Source organism: Aphelocoma coerulescens, chromosome 2 (genome assembly GCF_041296385.1).
Source record: "Aphelocoma coerulescens isolate FSJ_1873_10779 chromosome 2, UR_Acoe_1.0, whole genome shotgun sequence".
Taxonomy (NCBI): Eukaryota; Metazoa; Chordata; class Aves; order Passeriformes; family Corvidae; genus Aphelocoma; species Aphelocoma coerulescens.
The window spans coordinates 168604623-168625031 of record NC_091015.1 but is presented as its reverse complement, the minus strand read 5'-3'; the positions used below and the strand labels follow the sequence as shown (position 1 = coordinate 168625031).

Below are 20409 nucleotides of genomic sequence, written 5' to 3'. Positions count from 1 at the left end.
GTTCATGTTCTCACAGGCTTCCTGAGGGCTTCACCCAGCTCCGAAGCCTGGGCCACTTGGCCTTGAACGATGTGTCCCTGCAGAGCCTCCCCACTGACATTGGGAAGTGAGTATGGCCCTGTTCTGGCAGCAGGGAGGGGCCTGGGATGGGGACGCCTTGCTGGTGGGATGGGGACAGTGGCAGGACCTGGAGGGACAAGCCAGGTGCAGGTTTGCCGTGGTGCTGACAGTGCTGTGTGTGAGCACCTCTTGGTTTGTTAAAAGACCTTCCTACAAAGGTTCCTGTCCTGGTCCCAGCTGCTTCTCCTGCTGTGGTTCATGGCACAGCAAGGATTGATCCAGTCTTCTCAAATCCTGTCTTTCCCTATGTTCTGAGTGCCCATTTGCCCCTTTCCAAGCAGGTGTGGGCTGCCTGATGACGTTGGAATGATTTATGCTGCTGGCAAATGGCCCCATGGGGTGCAGTGCCTCTCCCATAGGGTTTGGCTTTCCACATGTGAGGGATTTTACCTTTTAGGGCAGACAATCCGGTTGTGACAGCGTGTTCCTTGTCCTGAGTGTGGGCATGGTGTTGTTCCTTGTGACTGCAGCAAGCACTCACCTCCACCAAAGCCATTTACAGCTGTGTTGTTTCTGTTCCCCCATCTCCATCCATGTGTGTACATTCATGCATTGCACAGGACATGAGGGGTGGTTCCAAAGGAAGGGAGATGAGCAGCTCCTTGTATCCCTGAAGCCCTGTCCAGTGAACCTGGCTTTCTTGCTCCCTTTTCTCTTGCAGTTTGGCAAACCTGGTGACTTTGGAGCTACGTGAGAACCTGCTAAAGACTCTCCCCACGTGAGTGTCTGTCTGGGGGCTATAGGAGTCTCCTGCCTGATCATTCTTGCTGCTTCCTCAGGGACTAGTGCAGGCCCCATCACCTGGCTTGGGAGGGCTCAGGCTGGGCATAAATAGGCTGCATCTTGCTGGATTTCCATAAATTGGGGCGAGGAGGGAGAGGATGGTGCAGGGCTGGAGAGCAGCAGATGTTCAGAGCCTGTACTCAGCCTCTGTGTAAGGATTGATTTGGAATAGACAGGGTTCCCCAAAAAAGCTGCTGGAAATAGTGTGAACCATTTTTCCTGAAGAGGTGGAGCAGACAGTGGATTCTTTTGGAAAGAAAGAGAAACCTGTGTGGATGGGGGTGTAGGAGGAGCTCTGTGCACAGTGAGGTTCAGGATTTGAAGAGCAACAGGATACAGCTGAAGGGTACATTTTGCTTCTGACATCTGTTTTGTTGGATATCCCTCCTGGTTGTTCTGGATGGGATAACTACCTTCCCTGCAGCAGACAAAACATAAGCCAGCAAGGGAGTAGAGGTAAGTGTTGCGACCCGTTTTGGAGTTAGGGACAGGGATGAGTTCCTGGCAGGGACCGTGGCTGGTGGAGGTAACGCTCTCAGGTGGATGGACATGGAGAACTGTCCAGTCGGTACTTTGGTCTTTGCTTGGCCCATGAGGGTTTGTTGAGTTTTCTACCCTACATCAGCTCTGTCATCTTGTTTCCTGCCTGCTTATCCACCCCACTGATGATTCCCCCACCTTGCCTTGGACATCACTGGAAGGGATTCTCCTTTTTGAACAGCAGTTGTTTTGGGTCCACATGAACTCCTCAGTGAAGGTGTGATGCATACAGCTGTTATCACCTGTCCTCAGAACTCTCTTACTGCTCCTGGCAGGAACTCAGCTTGTCTGCTGGCACTTTCCCCCCATGGTTACGCCCTGTAGGAGCACAGATCAGAATCACACAGTGTGGCAGTCAGCAGATCTTTTCTGCACAGCAGTGACCCTGTCACAGAAAGGTGATAGGAGGGGGCCAGCTGAGATGGTCCCATGTGGAATATCACTGCAGAGGACAATATGAGAGTTAAAGCTCCTCGTCATAGAACCACAGGATGGTCTGGGTTGGGAAGGACCTTAAAGCTCATCATGTTCCAGCCCACTGCCATGGGCAGGGACACCTTCCACTAGACCAGGTTGCTCCAAGCCTCATCCAACCTGGCCTTGAACACTTATTCCAAGCTGAGAACTGGCAAGCAGGAGGAGTTTGGGTCCTGGTGTTGGGCTGCTCTTCTGTCTGTTCCTGTGAGTGGGTGTTCATACAGGCAGGGACCACTGCTGGGTTACACCATGTCAGCAAAGAGGTGCAGTAGCTACATCCAAGATTGGGCTTTCAAAATGCAGTGAAGATAGTCCCAGTGGCTTTTCACCATCTCAGAACCAGCAAGTCTCTGGAGTCTTGAGAATTCAGTCTGTGACCACACCCCTTTGGTTTTCGTGGAGGTCTCTCATCCCAGTGCTCCCATTTGCCCTTTGGTAGATCTGGGTGCCATCCAGCAGGGTGCTTGTAGTGTGCTATGAGGTTTTGGTGTTTTTCACTGGAAGGTTAGTCCAGGCTTGACACTCATTCTGTAATGCAAATTCAGCTTCTTTTCATCTTTTCCCAATTCCCCAAACTCTATTTTGGGATGATTTCCAAAAATTGAAGATGGATTTTGAAGGCCAAGGTAATTCTGATCAGGTCTTTCAGTCAAATACAAGATGGCAGTTGATGGCCAGAACCATTTCAGTGATGCTCTTGGGTTCTCTGCCTAAGGCTCTGGTGCTTACCCTGGCTGCACTTTGTGCATAAGAACAGCTCTAAATGAGACCAGGTGACCTTGCCAAAGAGGAGAATGACTTAAGCAAGAGATGTCTGGTGCTTTGTTTCCAAGATTCCTGAGCCCAGTGGATAGGTGGGCTTCAACGCTGAGAATTTGGGACAGCATAATGTGTTGGTGTCCTTTTGGTATCTTTTTGTTGATGAGCTTCTTGAAAGGTCAGCTTGCAGTGACCTTTGCCAAAATTCCATTTCATTGGTCAGTCTTCAGATATGGACTGAGTTCTGAAACGGTTCAGCTTGTTCAGCTGATGATCAGCCCCTCATCTCTCCCATGCAGATGGGACACAGCCAGAGACTTGGGAAGGGCAGTTCTCATGTATTCTTATGGAATAGTGGAGGGTGATCTCTATTGAGACCTTTTGCCAGATGTCATCAGTGTGGATTCCACAGTTCCTTTGTTCCTATTTTGGGAATTCAGGCTGTGAAGGTGCAAAGCGACAGTCAAGGCTACATCACCTTCAGAGGAGTCAGAGTTGATGTACATTCCTGGTGAAGGAGTGTTGTGCAACAGGATCCTTTGGATGAAACTGTTGATCTACCTTTGCTGGAGTTTATCTTAAAATCCACTGCTGCGTACAGTAGGAAATTAATTTTCCTGCATAACCCAAATGTTTTTACAGCCTGGCCCAGACAAGAAGCTCCCTTTTATTGCAGCCCCCAACTGCCTTGGTTTGGGTGACATTGAGAGGTGGACCTGTTTCCAGAGAAGTACGGGGATTTCTGTACTGGGACAGTTCCTTAAGCAGAGAATAAAACTGTTCCCTGCAGGGGAAGTGGGCAGGGCTGGCAGCTCCACCCTGGCACACAGTGAGGGGCAGCAGTCCTCAGGGGAGGTGGAGCTGGAGCTGATGGGTCAGACTCAGGTGTGAAGACAAATGAGCACCTGGATCATGTCATGAGAGCCCACCCCTGGGTTTGTGGGACTGCAGGCCTTGTCCATCCCCAGGTGTGGTGTATGGGGTGCTTGGGGGGCGTCCGTGGGCCACTGGTGGGACAGGCTGTGGGTCCTGTGCAGTGTCTTCATAGTGAGCTTCTGTCTGTATGCTGTCACCTTACCTGAGACATCAGGCCCCTGTTGTCTTCGTTCCTCTGCAGTAGCATGAGCATCCCGTCTGGGGAAACTGAGGCCATTGAATATGTCATTCCTCCCTGTCCCTGCAGCTGTGCTCCCCTTGCCCCCCAAACATGTCTTGTCCTCTGCTGAGTACCTCCTGTTGCCTGTCAGTCCGTGCCCAGGTCCCTGTCCTTGCTGCGAAACAGGCAGCGATGCGAAGGTGTGGCTGCTCATCTGTTATGGTTTTGATCAGATGGTGGGAGGGGGAGAAGGCAAACTGGTACCAGTGGAACTGGCTGCGCTGGGACTGCCGGTGCCCCTGAGCCCAGTTCCCTGGGGTGAACGGTCTGGCTTGGGGAAGGGACCAGCTCTATAAACTGTTGGGCTCAGAGGGACCATGAGAAAGGTCAGGATTGCCCCACCTGCTTTAGGAGTTGCTAGAGATCATGTAATTTGTGCAATGTGTGTCCCAGATGCTAACCTTCCGCTCTTTATTTCTTGTTTTTTCTCTCTGTCCCCTGTGCCTTGCAGTTCACTCTCCTTCCTTGTCAAGTTAGAGCAGTTGGATCTCGGTGGCAATGACCTGGAAGTACTGGTAGGTGAGGGCTGGTGGGGAGGGAGTTTGGGTGGTTGGTAGGGGCAGATCCTGTACCTCAGTGCAAGCAAGTGGGTTTCTACCTGTAATGCAAAGAAATAGACCCTCAGGTTATTTGGGGAGATTCTGATCTGCCCAGCATGGCTCAGTCATCATTCCCAGATGCATTTTCTCTTCATGTGTCAACCCTTGTGTCTTGTTTCCTGCTGGCCTCTCACACCACCTGCTCTGTCCTTTCCAGGCTCTGGGATGGTAATTCTTCCTGTCTGGCTGCCAAGGATCTTTCCTTTTCAGCAAGACTCTGGTGCTTCCCTTCTCTGTCCTGCACTGCCCCCAGCTGTTTTTCTTCTCATCCAGCTTCCTGCCTTTCTCCTTTCTGATATGATTTCTGCCCCACAGGGTGCTGGGCCATTCCGTGTTGTCCACGGCAGTGAGGGTAGCCCAGTGTGGGGACTCTCTCCATGGAGGGCTCAGCATGTGGAGAGCAAGGGCACAGTCTCAGAATTCAGGTTGTCTGGGCATTTGGGGACATCCAGTGATATTCTGTAACTTTGCAGCTGTGGATTAAGCTATTACTGGATCTTACTCATTGTGTTCTGGAATGGGTTTTGGCAGAAAACCATCAAAATTAGGAGGCAAAGTGGTTTGTGCAGCTTAGCTGTACACAGGCTGAACTCACCTGTGAGAACAGGGGTTTGACACTTGAGCTGTCCTCCAGTGGAGCAAGCTCCAGATGCTGATTGCCTGGGGGAGTTGTGGGATGTGAACATGTGTCTGTCACGGCTGATGGTGCCACTGGGTCATGTTGAGTTGGCCAGTGGTACCCAAATGTTTATTTTCATGTCTCAGAGGAGGAAGATGCATTTCTTCTGTAAGGCTAGAATTTCCAACCCCTTAGAATCATGGAATCATTTAGGTTGGAAAAACCATCTGAGACCATTGAGTCCAACCACTCCCCCAGCATTGCCAAGGCCGCCACTAACCCATGTTCCCAAGTGCCACATCCACACAGCTGTTAAGTCACCCCAGGGGTGGGGACTTCACTCCTGCCCAGGGCAGCTGTGCCAGGGCTGGACAGTCCTTTCTGGGAATTTTCCCAATATCCAACCTAAAGCTCCTCTGGCACAACTTGAGGCCATTTGCCTTTGTCCTGTCCCTTATTCCCTGAGAGCAGAGCCCAACCCCCACCTGGCTCCATCTTCCTGTCAGGGAGTTGCAGAAAGCCAGAAGGTCCCCCCTGAGCCCCGTTTTGTCCAACTCCCTCAGCTGCTCTCCATCAGAATTGTGCTGCAGGTTTAGTTCTTGCCTTGCCTGCTGACACAGTCCTGCTGTTGCCTTCTGTGTGTCCCATTGGACCTCCTGCAGCCAGTGGCCATCCCAGGCATTCCCAGACACGTGTGCTGCTATCTTGTAATGATCCATGGATGGTCCTGGGAGGTGTGAGAGGCAGAACAGTGCCTGGCTTTGCAGAGTGGTGCATCTGCAGCATCCTCAAGCAGCTTCTCCCTGTGGAAGGGACTGATGCCATCACTGTCCTGTCTCCTACAGCCGGACACTCTGGGTGCGCTTCCAAACCTGCGCGAGCTCTGGCTGGACCGGAACCAGCTCTCAGCCCTGCCGCCGGTGAGTGTCTGTTGGGCACACGTTCAGCCCTTTGCCCCTGCCCCAGCTGTTCCCTCGAGCCATGGGGTCTCCTCTCTGATGCAGGAGCTTGGCAACCTCCGCCGCCTGGTCTGTCTGGATGTGTCTGAGAACAAGCTGGAGCAGTTGCCCAACGAGGTCAGTGGGCTGGTGGCACTGACAGACTTGCTGCTGTCACAGAACCTGCTGGAATGCATTCCGGATGGGATCGGTGAGTGTTGTGGGATGGGGAGTGCTGCAGGACTTCACTGCCTTGGCAGTGCTCCTGGAGGAGCTTCAGGAAAGAGTGTCTCTGGCAGGGAGCTGGGGATTAATGGACATAGGCACAGTCACGGAGAGCAGAAGCAGTGGGTGATACAGGTGAGCAGAACTCTGCAGCAGAGTTCAGGTGCTTCATCTGCATCAGGTGTGTGTGAGGCCTGGTGGGAGGAACGGCAGAGCCTACGTGGTTGGGTTATGGGATCCTTGATGGGATCACAGCCAGGTGAGTGTAGAACAGCATCCTTCTCTCTGGCACTGCTCACACCTAACTTGTCACCCTGGCCAGGTCAGCTGAAGCAGCTCTCCATCCTCAAGGTGGACCAGAACAGGCTGACAGATGTGACAGAATCAATTGGGGACTGTGAAAATCTGTCTGAGCTCATCCTGACTGAGAACATGCTGACGGTGAGTACTCAGCAGCCGCCTGCCTCTCCCATGCTCAGCCAGCTGCCAGGGATCCCTTCCCATCTTCTGCCCTCCGAGCTGAATTCCTGAGAGTGCTCCAGCTGCTTCTAGAGTTTCACCAAGTTCACAGACATTTGGAAGCTGCTTTCTCTCACTGATTTTTTTCCCTAAAACATTCTCTGGGGTAGCAGGGATGCTAGGATTGCCCATCCCAAAGACCATCCCGGCTGACAGGTGCAAGATCATATCCCAGGCTGCATTGGTGAGGGGTTTGGGATAGTGTGATTGGAAACAGCCCTGCTCCAAACTGCCTGTGGTTTGATTGATAAAACATAAGGATTGGGAATGGGCAGATAAACAGAAGGAAGGTCTTGACCAGTGGTGGTTGGAGTGTGCTGTGCTGAGGGGAAGAGTTGGCATGGCTCAGTCTGTGAGCCCAAGGGAAAACCTGTCCTAAAGATGTCCCGAAGAACGTTATCCCCAATGTGTGTGTGGGGACGGAAGGCAGCTTGTTCCCCAGACCGAGGGCTTTGTGCCTTTTACCTGTGCTGCTCTTTGCTCTTGCAATCACTGACTTGGCTCCTTCCCAGGCCTTGCCCAAGTCCCTGGGCAAGCTGGCCAAGCTGACGAACCTGAACGTGGACCGGAACCGGCTGACGGCGCTGCCAGCAGAGATTGGAGGCTGTGCCAACCTCAATGTCCTGTCCTTGCGGGACAACCGCCTGGCCCTGCTGCCCCCCGAGCTGGCCAACACCACTGAGCTCCATGTCCTGGATGTGGCTGGGAACAGGTGAGCAGCAGGAAGACGCACAGGCTGGGAGGCTGCTGTGAGGGAGATGCTGGATCTGTGTGGATCCTGGGATCCACAGTGTGGATCCCAAGATCCACAACCTGGGCTGGTTGCTGAGGGCTTGAGCTTTGCCTGTGAACCCCTTCTCTGTGTCACCTAAACACAGGGTAGAGGTAAGGCAGAAGTGTGAGGGCATTTTGTCATGTGTGAAATGGAGATCGGGGGAAATCCCTGGTCACTGGCTTCCTTTCCTTCCTGCAGATTTTGTGGGTTTGTGTTGTTAGTCCTCAGGTGACCGGTGCCAAAGTCTCATTCATGGTGTGAAGGTGCCTGGGGGCTATTCTGAAAGGTCCTATAGTTCTGTTCACTGGGGTTGGTATTTTTGGAATTTGGTCAGCAGTTGGAAGCTGACCAGAAGTTCTGTGGTGAACATTCTATACTCTGGTCTGTGAGAGCATTGTTTTTCTGTTTCTAAACCCCTCCACACTGTTGGAGGGAGCTGTCCTGTGGTAAAGGCTGGTGAGGATGGGTTACTGGAGCCCAGTCCCCAGCCATGGACAAATCAGCTGTTCCAGTGGTACAGGACTGAGGGATCCACAGCAGCTTGGCTCTGTCCCTCTCCGTTCAGGTGGAGCAGTCTGGAGCTGAGGTGAAGCTCCTTCCTGACCAGGTAAGTTTAACAAGCAGTTTGTTCTTCTCTTTTGCAGGCTGCAGAATTTGCCCTTTGCTTTAACAAATCTTAATCTGAAAGCTCTGTGGCTGGCAGAAAACCAGTCCCAGCCCATGCTGAAATTCCAGACCGAGGATGATGAAAAGACAGGAGAAAAGGTTCTCACTTGCTACCTGCTCCCCCAGCAGCCATCTCCCAGCCTGGGTAAGAGCCTGCATCCCAAGCACTGGCTGCAGAGCCTTGTGCTCGGGAGGGGGCTGAAGCCTTGAACCTTCTCTACTGGGTTGGACTGTCCCTTACTGTGATTCCTGCAGCAGATCCAGGCTCTTGTATGGCTGGGACAGCTTTCCCAGGCAGTGATTGTTAAAAATGAGGAATTGCTTTCTGCCTGGTGATAAGGAAGCTGCAGCCTTATCTTTGAGTGTTCTGCTTGTATCTCCTGACCAAGCAGTTAATTTTCATTGTCCTGTCAGCATGGTATTCCTGCCTTAATTCTACCTTTTTCCATACTTCTTGGGTAAGGAGTGCTAGAGCTGCAGCATCAGACACTTCTGTAGAGGCTGCTGTAGGTCTGGTGGGAGACATACAGAAGGTGACAGGATGTTGAGGCCACAGCCTTTGTCCTCAAGGCCTCTGATGCCATGGGCAGATACAACTGAAGTGCCCTAATGGGATGAGAACTGGCTTCCATCTAAGTCTACAACCCTGCTCTTCCCAAAAGGAGCTCCCACTGTGTTCTCTTCCTTCCCAGAGAACCTCCTGCAGAACAGCGTGGATGAGAGCTGGACAGACACCAACTTAAACAGAGTCAGCGTGATCCAGTTCCTGGATGAACCTAAAGGAGATGATGACGAGGAATCTGGCGCTGAGAGACGAGTAAGAAATTCCTGGAGGCTTGTTGGCTCTCTGTGGAAGCACAGGGACAAGCTAAGCTTTCCCTGGGAGATGGGGAGCCACTGTGGTGTCCATGTTTCACCCTGTGACACTGCTGTAGGCGTGTGCAGGATTTCCACGGTCTGAAGGCTGTTTGATGCCCTGAGGAGCCAAGCAGGAGTGAAAGGAATGAATTCCCTGGGAGCCGTGGCGCAGAGTCATATCTTGAGGTTCTTCTATGGGAGTGGGGCACTAACGTGCCCAGGGAGCACTCGAGTTGTCCAGGGATCCCAACAGAGCACTGTCAGGATAGGGTTTTAGCTCACTCCCCTCATGGGGAAAGGCTGCCCAGCCAAACCCAGGCCATCCCCATCCCTCCAAGCATGGAGCCAGTGCAGCCCACACTGTAGAGTGTCCTGTTGGTAAAGTAAGTACTAAACACTGTAGGCAGCCTCAAAACCTGCAAGAGATCATTGTGCTTTCAGTGCAGATGCAAAGGCCAGGATAGAAGTTTCCAGCAAGTGCTCTGAGGGTTTCCGTCTCTTGCGGAATTTTTTTCCTTTTTATTTTATGGAAAGTCATCCTTGAGATCTGAATCCCTCTAATGAACGATGATTGCAGCTGTCCTGGCAGTGTGTGTGTGCTGCTGGCATTGGGAGGTTTGGGGGTTTTTTGAATTGTTTTAACATTGTTCCTAGTTTTAGAATGCTGGTTTTCTTGCCTCTTTACCTGGGATGGAACTCACTAAGCAGCACCAATTCTGGTGCATTTGAGCTTGGCAGACCTGTTAAGTAACTCCAGAGGAATTAGGAAGATATCCCAAATCTGTTCCAGAGGAGTTTCTGTGTTGACAGTTTTTCATTTACTAAGCCTGAAACACCATTTTAAACTTCCTATCATTCTTCCCAAACCTTCTATCAGCTGGAGAGCAGGATGATGTCCAGAGAAAGCTCTCAGTGTTCCCTGCCTCCTCCCAGCTGCAGGCTGTGTAAGACCTGGAGTAGATCCTGCAGCAGGATGTGTTGGTTGCATCCCCTTGGGGCTCTCGCTCTCTGATAAAGGTGTTAGTTACCTGCAGAGGTTCATTCCCAAGGCCTGGCACGTGCTGCCAGGGCTGGAATCCCCTTCCTGAGGGTTTCACTTTGTCAGGGCCTGCAGCGCCGAGCCACCCCTCACCCCAGTGAGCTGAAGGTGATGAAGAAGGTGATTGAAGTTCGGCGCAATGAGGTGAACGCTGCGAAGGCTGATGTCAACCCGAACTCTCCCAACTCGGAAGTGAGTGCTGGGCACTGGGGAATGGATAACCATAGAGAACATGGGATCATGGAATGGTTTGGGTTGGAAGGAATCTTACAGACCATCAAGTTCCACCTCCATGCCAGGGGCACAGACATTTTCCACTAGGAACATGCAGCATATGTGGGAAATGGGGAGGTAGAAAGGACTGACTTTTGGGAAAGATTGGGAGGGACTGAGAATGGATTGCCTGGGAAGGTTGGGAATCTGCCTTGAGGTGTCATGGGGGCCTGTGAAATAGAGCAAGAGATGGAACCAGGAGACAGGGAACGGTGTAAGGGGAATTGTGTGTGTCAGTACCAGTTTTGTCATAGCACAGGGAGAGGAAGAGAAGGCTCTGATATTCCCAGTAAAGAATGATGGGAGGGTAGAGCACGTGGTGGAGGCACCTTGCTGCCCTGGTGGGAGGCTGAGAATAAATGCCTACACAGGAGGTGGAACAGGGAGGACCCAGGTCACATGGAGGAAACTCAGGAGGGGAAACTGTGGGCAAGCTGAGGAAAAGGTGGTTCTGTTGGTGCTGGGCCGTTCACACCTCACACCAGTCACACTGTGTGGCTCCATCTGCTGCTCTGGGTTCCATCCTGACCATCACGACCATTTTCTCAGGAGAAGAGGCTAAGTGCCACATCGAATCGCAGCGAAGACTCCCACCTGTCCACCAGCACCGCCTCTGCGGACTGCAGGGCAGAGGAGAGGGACCGGGGCTGGCCCAATGGGCAGGTGCCTGATGCACAGGAGTTGGAGAAGGAGGTGAAGCCCAGAGTGGAAGAGGAGTGCAAGGAAGCTGCTGACCAGGAGGAGGAAGATGTGGAAGTGGAATACAATGAGGTAGGAGCCTGGGAACTGCAGCAGGGTCATGAGAAAAAGTGGAAGGACTTGGAAGTTTCAGAGGAAGTGGGAAATAGATGTACAGGTAAATCCATGTGGGATTTGGTCATCACTGGAGGCAGATCCAGGCCGTGGAAGGCAGTGCAAGCAGAGACTGGGGCAGTTTGTGGGAGCTGCACGCGTGGGAGACTGGGGTGGACAGGATGGGAGCCAGGCAGGCTGTGGGAAAACTGGGGTGACAGTGACAGGTTTGAATGCCCATGCTGACAGAAGCATGTCTGGGGGAAGGCGTGGTTATGGAAAAAGGCAAGGATGGGGAAATGGTAACACATTCCTGCATTTTCCTGAGCACACAAGCAGTGACACTGGCTCTGCCTGTGCTGGGAGAGGGGTCACAGGGACAGCAGGGTCCTCTGTTCCGTGAGGCTCATGGCATGTCTGCGGCTTTGCTATCACAGCCGACTGTACACTTTGCTGAGGACACGCTGATACGGAGTGAAGATGAGGATGAGGATGAAGAGCGACCGTTCCCAGTGGAGAAGCAGAGGCTTATTCGCAAGGACACGCCCCACTATAAGAAACACTTCAAGATCACTAAACTGCCCAAGCCAGAGGCAGTGGTGGCACTTCTGCAGGGGCTGAACAGCGATGGAGTCCCCAAAGAGGAAGAGGAGTTGGGAGGCTGCAATAATAACACAGAGCCCGAGGATCAGGAGGAAGCATGGGATGAGGATGACAGAAAGAATGCAGCTTTGTCTGCTCAGCCATCTGTGAAGGTAAGGTCTTGTGGGGCAGGGGAAGGTCAGAGGGATGCAGACCTGCCCTCTGCTCCTGTGACCGAGCAGCCAGGTTGATGTGGTACTGATGAAACCACTGGCAAGAGGCTCCTGCACTTCGGGATGTGCTGAGGGTGGGAGAGCTCAAGGTCCTTGGGGGCTCATAGGGTTGTCAAAGAGCTCTGCCATGTTGCTGTGTCTGACACCTTCACTGTATCCAGGTCCTTGCACCATCCCCATTCCATGTACTGTTCCCTATGCTTCAGGAACAGTTCTCTGTCTCATCACTGCTGGGTTCTGCTGTTCCTTCCAGCCTCCTCCTCACTCGCTGGTTGTTGCTGCTGGTTCACAGGAGGATGAGCTAATATCCCTGGGTGGATTCAATCTTTGGCATTTGGGCCACTGACACTTGTTGGCACAGTGCTTCCTGGAGCATGTAAGTGCAGCCAGGAGTGTGCCCCTCCCTCCCTGTGCTTCCACCCAGACACAGCCTGATGGAGAATGTGTTGAGATTTCGGGGAGCTTGTGCTCTGAAGTTTTGGCCTTACTGGTTATACTGGGGCTTAAGAGATAGGGGATCCTTGGCTCTCTTCAGCTGAACCACCACATTTGGTTAGGGACACACAGAGGTTCCTGCTTGAGGAAGTTCCTTGCAATGGAATAGGAATACGTAGATGAGGGACACTTCATGAGATCAGCCCAATTCTCAGCCAAGCTGGTTTGAGGATTTTTAATTGCATTTGGTGGGCAGAGGTAAGGATGTGGCTGAGTCTCCATCATAGTCTGACATCAACAAATCTCATGGGTGAGATGTGGGTCTCCAGGTGTGGAAGGTGCTGGAGTAAAACCTGCTTCTGCTGTAACTGCACATGCTCCAGGGTGCCGGGATCATTCCCATCCCTGCTGGAGCTCAGGTTGCCCAGGGAAAGGTCCTTTCCCTCACTTGGCTGTGAAGCCTTTCCCTCAGTGGAAGCTTGCTTTGCTCTGCTTGAGCCAATGCAGCTCATCCTGTGCTCCCCAGGGATGTGGCATGCAGTTTTCCCACTGTTGGTGAAGTTCCTCAGAAGGAATGTTTGAAACTGTCCCAAGTCCCCTTCATCCAAGACCTACCATACTTGGGAATGCCCTCACCCGAAAAGGTTGTTTTAGCTGGGGACTCAGAGCTGAGGAGGCACTGACCCACTGGCAGAGCCTGTGATGTCTGCTCAGGGGTGGGGTACCTGTCAGAAATTACCCTGGTTGTCGGCTTAACCTTCTGCCTGGGACTCAGTTCTCCTTTCTGTAGGGCTGGGTTGGATGCCTGCTCCATGAAGACATTTATGAGCTGCCTCCTGAGCTGCATTCCAGGAGTGGGGATGTAGGGAGCAGTGTCCCTGTGCAGGGAGGCTTGTGCAAGAGGTGGATTGAAGGAGGAGGCTGGACAGGCTGTGCAGGAGGCTGAATCCTAAAACCAGAGGGTTTTGTTGCAAGGACAGTTGGTTTTCAGAAGAAATCCTGAGGCTTCCTGTGCTTGGGAGCAGGATCCCAGGTGCCTGTCAGGATGTACTTTTTCACCAGAGAAAGGGATTGGTGCAGCTGAGTTTGGGACTGCTCATTCCTGTGCAGCAACTTGTGGCACCACAGGCTCCTCGGTGCCTTCTCCTGTGTTTAACCCTTCCTTCTTCCTGGAGTGACCTGGTATGGAGGGCGTGAGGTCAGCTAGTGGTGGTCAGCTCAGGGGTCATGACCTCAGGGTGCCAGTATAAACAAAACCTGGCCTTAGGGGTGCCCCTTGGCAGGAGTGTGCTGGCACTGGGCACTCTGGGAGCCCATGAGCAGCCCTGGCGGTAGTGAGCTGGTGAGCAGGAGTGGGGGCTCTGGTACTGAGGGGTCAGCTCTGGAGCTGGGATGTGAGTGAGCTCAGCTCCGGAGCTGTGGCAGTCAGGAGTGACTCTGTGAGCAGGTTCAGCTCCAGAGCTGTGGTGGTCAGGAGTGGCTCTGGGAGCGGGTTCAGCTCCGGAGCTGCAGTGGTCAAGAGTGACTCCGTGAGCGGGTTCAGCTCCGGAGCTGTGGTGGTCAGGAGTGACTCGGGGTGTGGGTTCAGCTCCAGAGCTGTGGTGGTCAGGAATGGCTCCAGGATTGGGTTCAGCTCTGGAGCTGTGGTGGTCAGGAATGGCTCCAGGATTGGGTTCAGCTCCAGAGCTGTGGTGGTCAGGAATGGCTCCAGGATTGGGTTCAGCTCTGGAGCTGTGGTGGTCAGGAATGGCTCCAGGACTGGGTTCAGCTCCAGAGCTGTGGTGGTTAGGAGTGGCTCTGGGAGCGGGTTCAGCTCTGGAGCTGTGGTGGTCAGGAATGGCTCCAGGATTGGGTTCAGCTCCAGAGCTGTGGTGGTCAGGAGTGGCTCCGGGAGCGGGTTCAGCTCTGGAGCTGTGGTGGTCAGGAATGGCTCCAGGACTGGGTTCAGCTCCAGAGCTGTGGTGGTTAGGAGTGGCTCCGGGAGCGGGTTCAGCTCCGGAGCTGTGGTGGTCAGGAGTGACTCGGGGCGTGGGTTCAGCTCTGGAGCTGTGGTGGTCAGGAGTGACTCCGGGAGCTGGATCAGCTCCGGAGCTGTGGTGGTCAGGAGTGACTCCGGGAGCTGGATCAGCTCCGGCGTGGCGTGCGTGTGTTGGGTGGTGGTGGTGGTCGTGGTGGCGGGTTTGGTTGATGCTCCACTAATCCGCATGCCTCTTTGCTGGTTCCTGTCCTAACAGGGGGTGTCGTTTGATCAAGCCAATAATCTGCTGATTGAACCTGCTCGCATTGAGGAGGAAGAGGTCTGTACCACTCCTACTGTTCTCTCTCTGCCAAAAATCATCCAGCCTGCTTGATTTGCTTCCCAGCCTCACCCATTGTTGTAGGGGGAACTCTGATCTCTCTGGGTCAAGTGGCTTCTGGACCTGGCTGATCACAAACACGATGATTGTTTCCTCCTTGCTTTACCCTTTTCCTCCTTTCCCATCCTTGAGGTGAGAGTGGCTGCTGCAGAGCAGGAGTGAGATGGAAAGGATGTAAAAACCAAAGGGGCTGAGGCGGGAAGTTCGGTTCCTATTTGCTGTGTGTTGGTGGAGAAGTGGAATTAAATAAATAGAAATTTCTGGACGTGTGGGTAACCCTGGAGGAGCAGAGACCTCAAGGATCATCTGAGTGCTGTGTACTGACCCTTTGGTAAAAGGAGGAGGATCTCGCTCAGGACACTGTGCCACTGCCTGAGGAAAGTGGACTGGAGCCAATGATTTGTGCATCTCCTGAAGCCTCCCTCAAATCCCTTCAAGGCTTCACATGCAGCACCTTGAGGTGTCAGAAGGGGGCAGGTGGCATCAAAGGGATCACAAAGCCCCTGGCATGGGGACAGTGTCTGTACTAAGGGTTAAAGGCCTGTGGCTGGCTGACTGGCTCATCCTCTGTGATCAGCTTCCTGCATTTGTCTCGAGGTTTTCAGTGCCTGGTCAGTGTCTGATCTATGGGGTCAGTTCTTTTCTGTAGGCAGGTTTCCAGGGAGCTGCTGGAAGCAGAGTGCTCCTGCCACTGGCAAGAGGCAGAAACTGCATCCGTGTTGACAGCTCACACGGAGATTTCTTCCGTAGGACAGACAGTACAGGGCCACCAGACCTGTGTGCCACCTGGCACTGTTGGCCTGGGCATCTCTGAGAACTTGGCTCTGCTATTCCCTCAGGTGTAAAATGGAGACTTTTCTTGGTTTTGGAGTAAGGCTTTCCAGGAGGGAGGTGACAAATCCTTTCCACCAGGCAGAACATGAGCTGGCTCAGGTGTGGTCCCCTGTTAGTGGGTCCTGAATATTTCTCCATCTTTCTCCATCTCTAGGTCCCTGAAAACCACATTAGTATTTATTGAATTTCTCTTTTATGTAATCTTCTGTCACTGAGGGTAAAACAACTTAGCCTGGTGCTTCATGATTACTCTTCCCTTTCCTTTGGGAAGTCACTGTTCCCAAACATTCTCTCCAGCTGTTGGACATCCTGTTCCATTTGCAGAATTTTCCTTGGGGTGCTGTGCCCCAGAAACCTCAGTCTGGTACTGGGATACAGTCTGCCCACCTCTTCCTTTACTCCTGCCCTTGCTGCACCTACATCTGATGGAAGGACCTAGAACTCCTTCCCTGGAAGCATTCACCATTCCTGGAGGTGTTCAAGAAATGCCTGAACATGGCACTCATTGCATTGGTCTGGTTAACAGAGTTGGTTGGGGATTTGTCACAGGTGGGACTTGATGGTCAACCTAATGATTCTGTGATTCCTGGGTGTGGCTGGTTGGAGACCCCACACTGGCTCTGGTGTCTGCTCAGCACAGCCCCCTTTGCACGGATCTGTTCCGTACTGTGAGGAAGAACATGGGTGTGCAGCTTCCAAGGACCAGCATGCTAGAGATCCCCCAGACTGGCGGTGGTAGCTGAAGTCAAGAGCAGACCATCTTTGGGAAGTTGGTTTGAAATACTTGATTGTCCTACAGCTCTGGGGAGTGCTCAGCAAGGAACCTTCAACTAGACCAGGTTGCTCCAAGCCCTGACCAGCCTGTCCTTGAATGCTTCCAAATGGCATCTGCCTGCTGTTTCCAGGGATGATTCCTTGAGAAGAATCAGTGGGCTGATGGAACTGAGCCAAGAGCGTTGCAGAGCAGAGAGCCTGGTGCCCTTGAGCAGCACAGTTTTAAGTTCACGATACTGCTATCACATTCCTTATATGATTTAATACAGCCCTGAGAGAAAAGGGACTACTCATTCCTGATTGTGTGTTCCCTAATCCTCAACCATAGTCATGAGCTGGAGACTGAGCTTGTTGGAGCAGACCTGGAGAGCCATGCTCAACTTCTGCCAGCACCCAACATTGGTACACCCAGAGCTCCTGTTGCTGTTGGTGCCAATGGGGCTCTGCTGCACTGAAAGTGTAACTTTGTTGGAGTGTGTGATATCTGACGGTGGATATCTGGATTCCAGGGCTGGCTCTCTTCCCAGTGTTTTGTCTCCATCCCCATGTGCCTTACAGAAGTGACTGTACTGGGATGTAGAGAGGCTTTGAGAGGAGAAAAGCAGCTTATTGAGCACCTGTTTGATGGCACGAGGTTAGACCTGGACTCTGTTTTCAGATAGTTCTGATGGAGTAGCCTGGAAAGCTTCTGGGCAGGTTGCAGGAGCAGTGGAAGGAGGGTCCCAAACTGTGTTTCAGTGCCCAATGCTGCTTTGCTGTAGCGATGGCTGGTGTCATCCACATCCTTGGTGTGCCCAGCCTTAACCCATGTCCTGCAGAGCCCCTGCAGGTCCAGGAGCTACAGAGGATTCTGCACTGCCGAAGCTTGTGCTGCCAGGGGACATGGACGGGGTTTTGTCTCTTGTTCTGCCCAAGGCTTCCTGGACAGAAGGCGCTGCCATTCTGCTCCCTGGGGAGGAGCAAAGGTGTCCAAAGATCCTGGATGTTAACTTCCTTGCTGCTGCTGCTCAGGTGTTACATCCCATTGCTCTGCCGTCAGGAGTGAGTGGAGTCTTCTCCTTGAAGAAGTTTCATCCTGTGGAAACTGCTCAGGAATTGTCACCATTTGTGTTGGAATGCCAGCCTCAAGCCTGGCACCAGTTAGTATTTGCCAGCAGCAGATGTGACAGCACAGCCTGGTCCTGGAGCATCCTGTGCTCAAAGGGTTCAGTTTTGGAAAGGCTGGCATACGTCATGTGGAACATCGGGATGTGCTGGGAGCCATCCTGTGCCTCCTGGAGCATCCCCTGCTCAGGGATTCAGCTGTGGAAAGGCCAGCACATTAGTGGGGAGCACTGGGATGTGCTGGGAGCCATCCTGGCCCTCTGCGTGGGGTTGCTCATTGCTGCTGCACATGTGGAGCTCTTCCCCTTGCTCTGGTTTTTCATTTATGGGGTGTGTGCTTCCTCAGGGCATTTTCAGGCTTGGAATTCTTATGTAGCAAATTTGATTTTCCCACAATGTGACCCATAAATTTTAAACCCAGAAAAGTTTAATAAACCTCTTGTGTAGTGCTGGAGAGGTCACATCACCTCTGTTTGCTCACCTGACTTAACTGGAATATGACAGAGTGGAGTCCTTTTGATGTTAAGAAAAGATACAACACTTCAATTCTCTCATTTAATTTTTAAGATGATCTGAGTTCCTACTGAGCGAAGAAAAATGTGCCATATTTTCTGTTTTAATTTGTCTGGCTTTTACTTTGTTGCCATCAAAATGTTTTTATGACCTTTTCCTACTGGGTTGAAGGGCCCTCGGTGTTCTTTATAGAATCATAGAATGGTTTGGGTTAGAAGGGACCTTTTAAGTGTCACCCAGTGCCACCCCCCTGCCATTGGCAGGGGCACCTTTCACTATCCCAGGTTGTTCCCTGCCCTGTCTGACCTGGCCTTAAACACTTCCAGCTTAAACACAGCTTTTCTGGGCAACTGGGACCAGTGTTCTGCCACCTTTCCTAGGCCTCCAGTTTGGAGGTGGGATTGTGATCTCGAGGTGGGATTGTGATCTCTTCCTGTAAATGTACAGCTTCACATTCGGACCTGTTAAGGCACAATTTGGACACAAGTCACCCACAAAGTGTCGCAGATTGAAGACTGTTTGAGTGATTGCAGCTGGTTCATCATCATTGATCCCTGTTTCAGTTGCAAGTTTTATCTGATCCAGAGTTCTCTAAGGACTAAGGAGCAAAGTGTGGAATGATTTCTCACACAAATGCAGGACTATCTGCAGTTTCCTTTCCTTGCTCCAAGAGTAGGGCAGGATCATTTTGGTTCCACTCTGTCAGGCAATCATCTTGTTGGCTTTAACAGAGAGAGCAGAAAACAGCAGAGAAGCATTTGATGGAGAGAAAATTACATGTTTAAACACAGTGCTACAGCAAATGCAGTTCTCACTTCTGCATTAGGCAGATGCCCTGTGTGTAGCAGACATGGGGCTTTGCTGCTTGGTACCAGGGTTATGTACAAAATTCAGGCATTACAATAACCCCCGTAGAAATTATGGGAGCCGAAGCATTTACCTGCCTTAAAACTGGTCCCTGTTTGCCGCAGCATGTTCTGACTGTGTCAGGGGAGGAGAACAGGAACTCCCAGAAAGTTCCAAGACTTTGTGGTGGGAAACAATCCCCAGCTTGGATGTGGGCGCTGGAATGAGGCCAGACTGGGATAGATTGGCATTTCTGGAAGATACAATTTAGCTGAAAAAGGGCTGTGCTCAACTCAGGAACAACAAAGCTGAGCTTGCCAGGAAGATAACAGAGGATTTGGAGGAAGTGCATCCTACCACGATGGGCAACCCAACACTATGCTCTGGTTAATAAGTCAGTCAAACTTTTTGTTAAATACGGATTGTTTCATCCTGTTACGCAGTGTGCGCAGACACAGAGATTCCTCCTCCAGGGAGAGCCCCAAAACTTCTCCAGGTACTGCTTCTGGAGTGATTAGAAAACTTACTTTTAATCTGTCATTTGTTAGTTCATTGTTTTCATTGTCTTTTATCTTGTCCAATCTCTTCCCTGCTGGCTGACCCATTGCCCGCTTGTCTTTGGTGTAATTCTATGAAGACCAAAGTCTGTCTGGCTTCTTCCAGCCTTCCTTTTGCTGGATTAGAGAAACCCAATTCCTATGGTGTTCTCTGGTAAGAGAGATTTCCATTTATTCCCTGCCTTTCTCGTTGCCTTTTCTTTCACCTGATTTATCTGAACTCAGATCTGGTGCCTGTAGACAGCATGAGAGAGTTTATTCAGACCTTAGTTCACTAACTTCCATACTTGTTTTTCCATTTCAAATATGGCAGTTCCTGTTCCTGGATGGGAATTCTCTTTAGCCACCTTTGTTCATACTTTTATTATACCTTTAGCTTTTCTTCCTGCATCCTTCAGGACTTGGGGAGGGTTGGCCTCCAAACAAGGTGCACATAGAGATGTCTCTGCTTGTGTCTTTTAAAGCAGGTGTTTAGTGAGTTTTCCGTGTATTCCGCTGTTCCTTGGATAAATGCTCTCCTCCTGCAAGGCCTGCCCTTGGCAGCACAGCGCTGAAGTAGATTTTAGGAGAGTTGTAAACTCCCCAGTCTTTGCAGTCTTGTAATTGTATGTTAAATGATGGGCAAAACAGACGTTCAGAATAGTCTGAAATTGCTGGGCTGAGAAGAGTCTCCAGTGGAATTTTATAGTGGAATGCTGCAAAGAGTATGACTGCTCCAAGGATTTCACCACACAAGGGTCAGTAAGAACAGGAATAAAAATTCTCTACTGCTGAAGAGATGAAATAGAATGTGTTTTAGTGTTACCTGTTCCAGCTGAATCCAGGTGTAGGTTTTTGTCCTGTTTCCTGTTCTGAAATGGTTTGAGGATTGGTGGCTTTGGACAATGCTTGTTTTGCTTCTCTTTAAGCATTTGAGTGTTTTCATTTCCAGAGAGACCCTGTCCTGCTGCATTCCATAGTTTGGTCAGCCAAGACCATTGAAGATTCCCTTCTTTTTCTCTTTCTGTGCCCACGACAAAGCTGGCTCCCAGTGGTG

At 51.6% G+C, this 20409-nt stretch overlaps 1 protein-coding gene across 14 annotated transcripts in view; it reads left to right on the top strand.

Annotated features, from left to right (window-relative positions):
* The window catches only part of SCRIB (scribble planar cell polarity protein), a 97446-nt gene that overhangs the window by 19640 nt on the left and 57397 nt on the right, over positions 1–20409 (top strand). For 13 of the 14 annotated variants that reach the window (XM_069005656.1, XM_069005652.1, XM_069005651.1 and 10 more), the window contains exons 4-16: positions 17–106; positions 782–838; positions 4287–4350; positions 5899–5973; positions 6058–6202; positions 6539–6657; positions 7248–7447; positions 8155–8321; positions 8869–8993; positions 10140–10265; positions 10896–11117; positions 11576–11893; positions 14623–14685. In XM_069005656.1, the coding sequence (XP_068861757.1) occupies positions 17–106; positions 782–838; positions 4287–4350; positions 5899–5973; positions 6058–6202; positions 6539–6657; positions 7248–7447; positions 8155–8321; positions 8869–8993; positions 10140–10265; positions 10896–11117; positions 11576–11893; positions 14623–14685 (1771 nt within the window). The remainder of the gene's footprint in view (positions 1–16; positions 107–781; positions 839–4286; positions 4351–5898; positions 5974–6057; positions 6203–6538; positions 6658–7247; positions 7448–8154; positions 8322–8868; positions 8994–10139; positions 10266–10895; positions 11118–11575; positions 11894–14622; positions 14686–20409) is intronic. The other variant, XM_069005648.1, reaches the window with a different exon arrangement.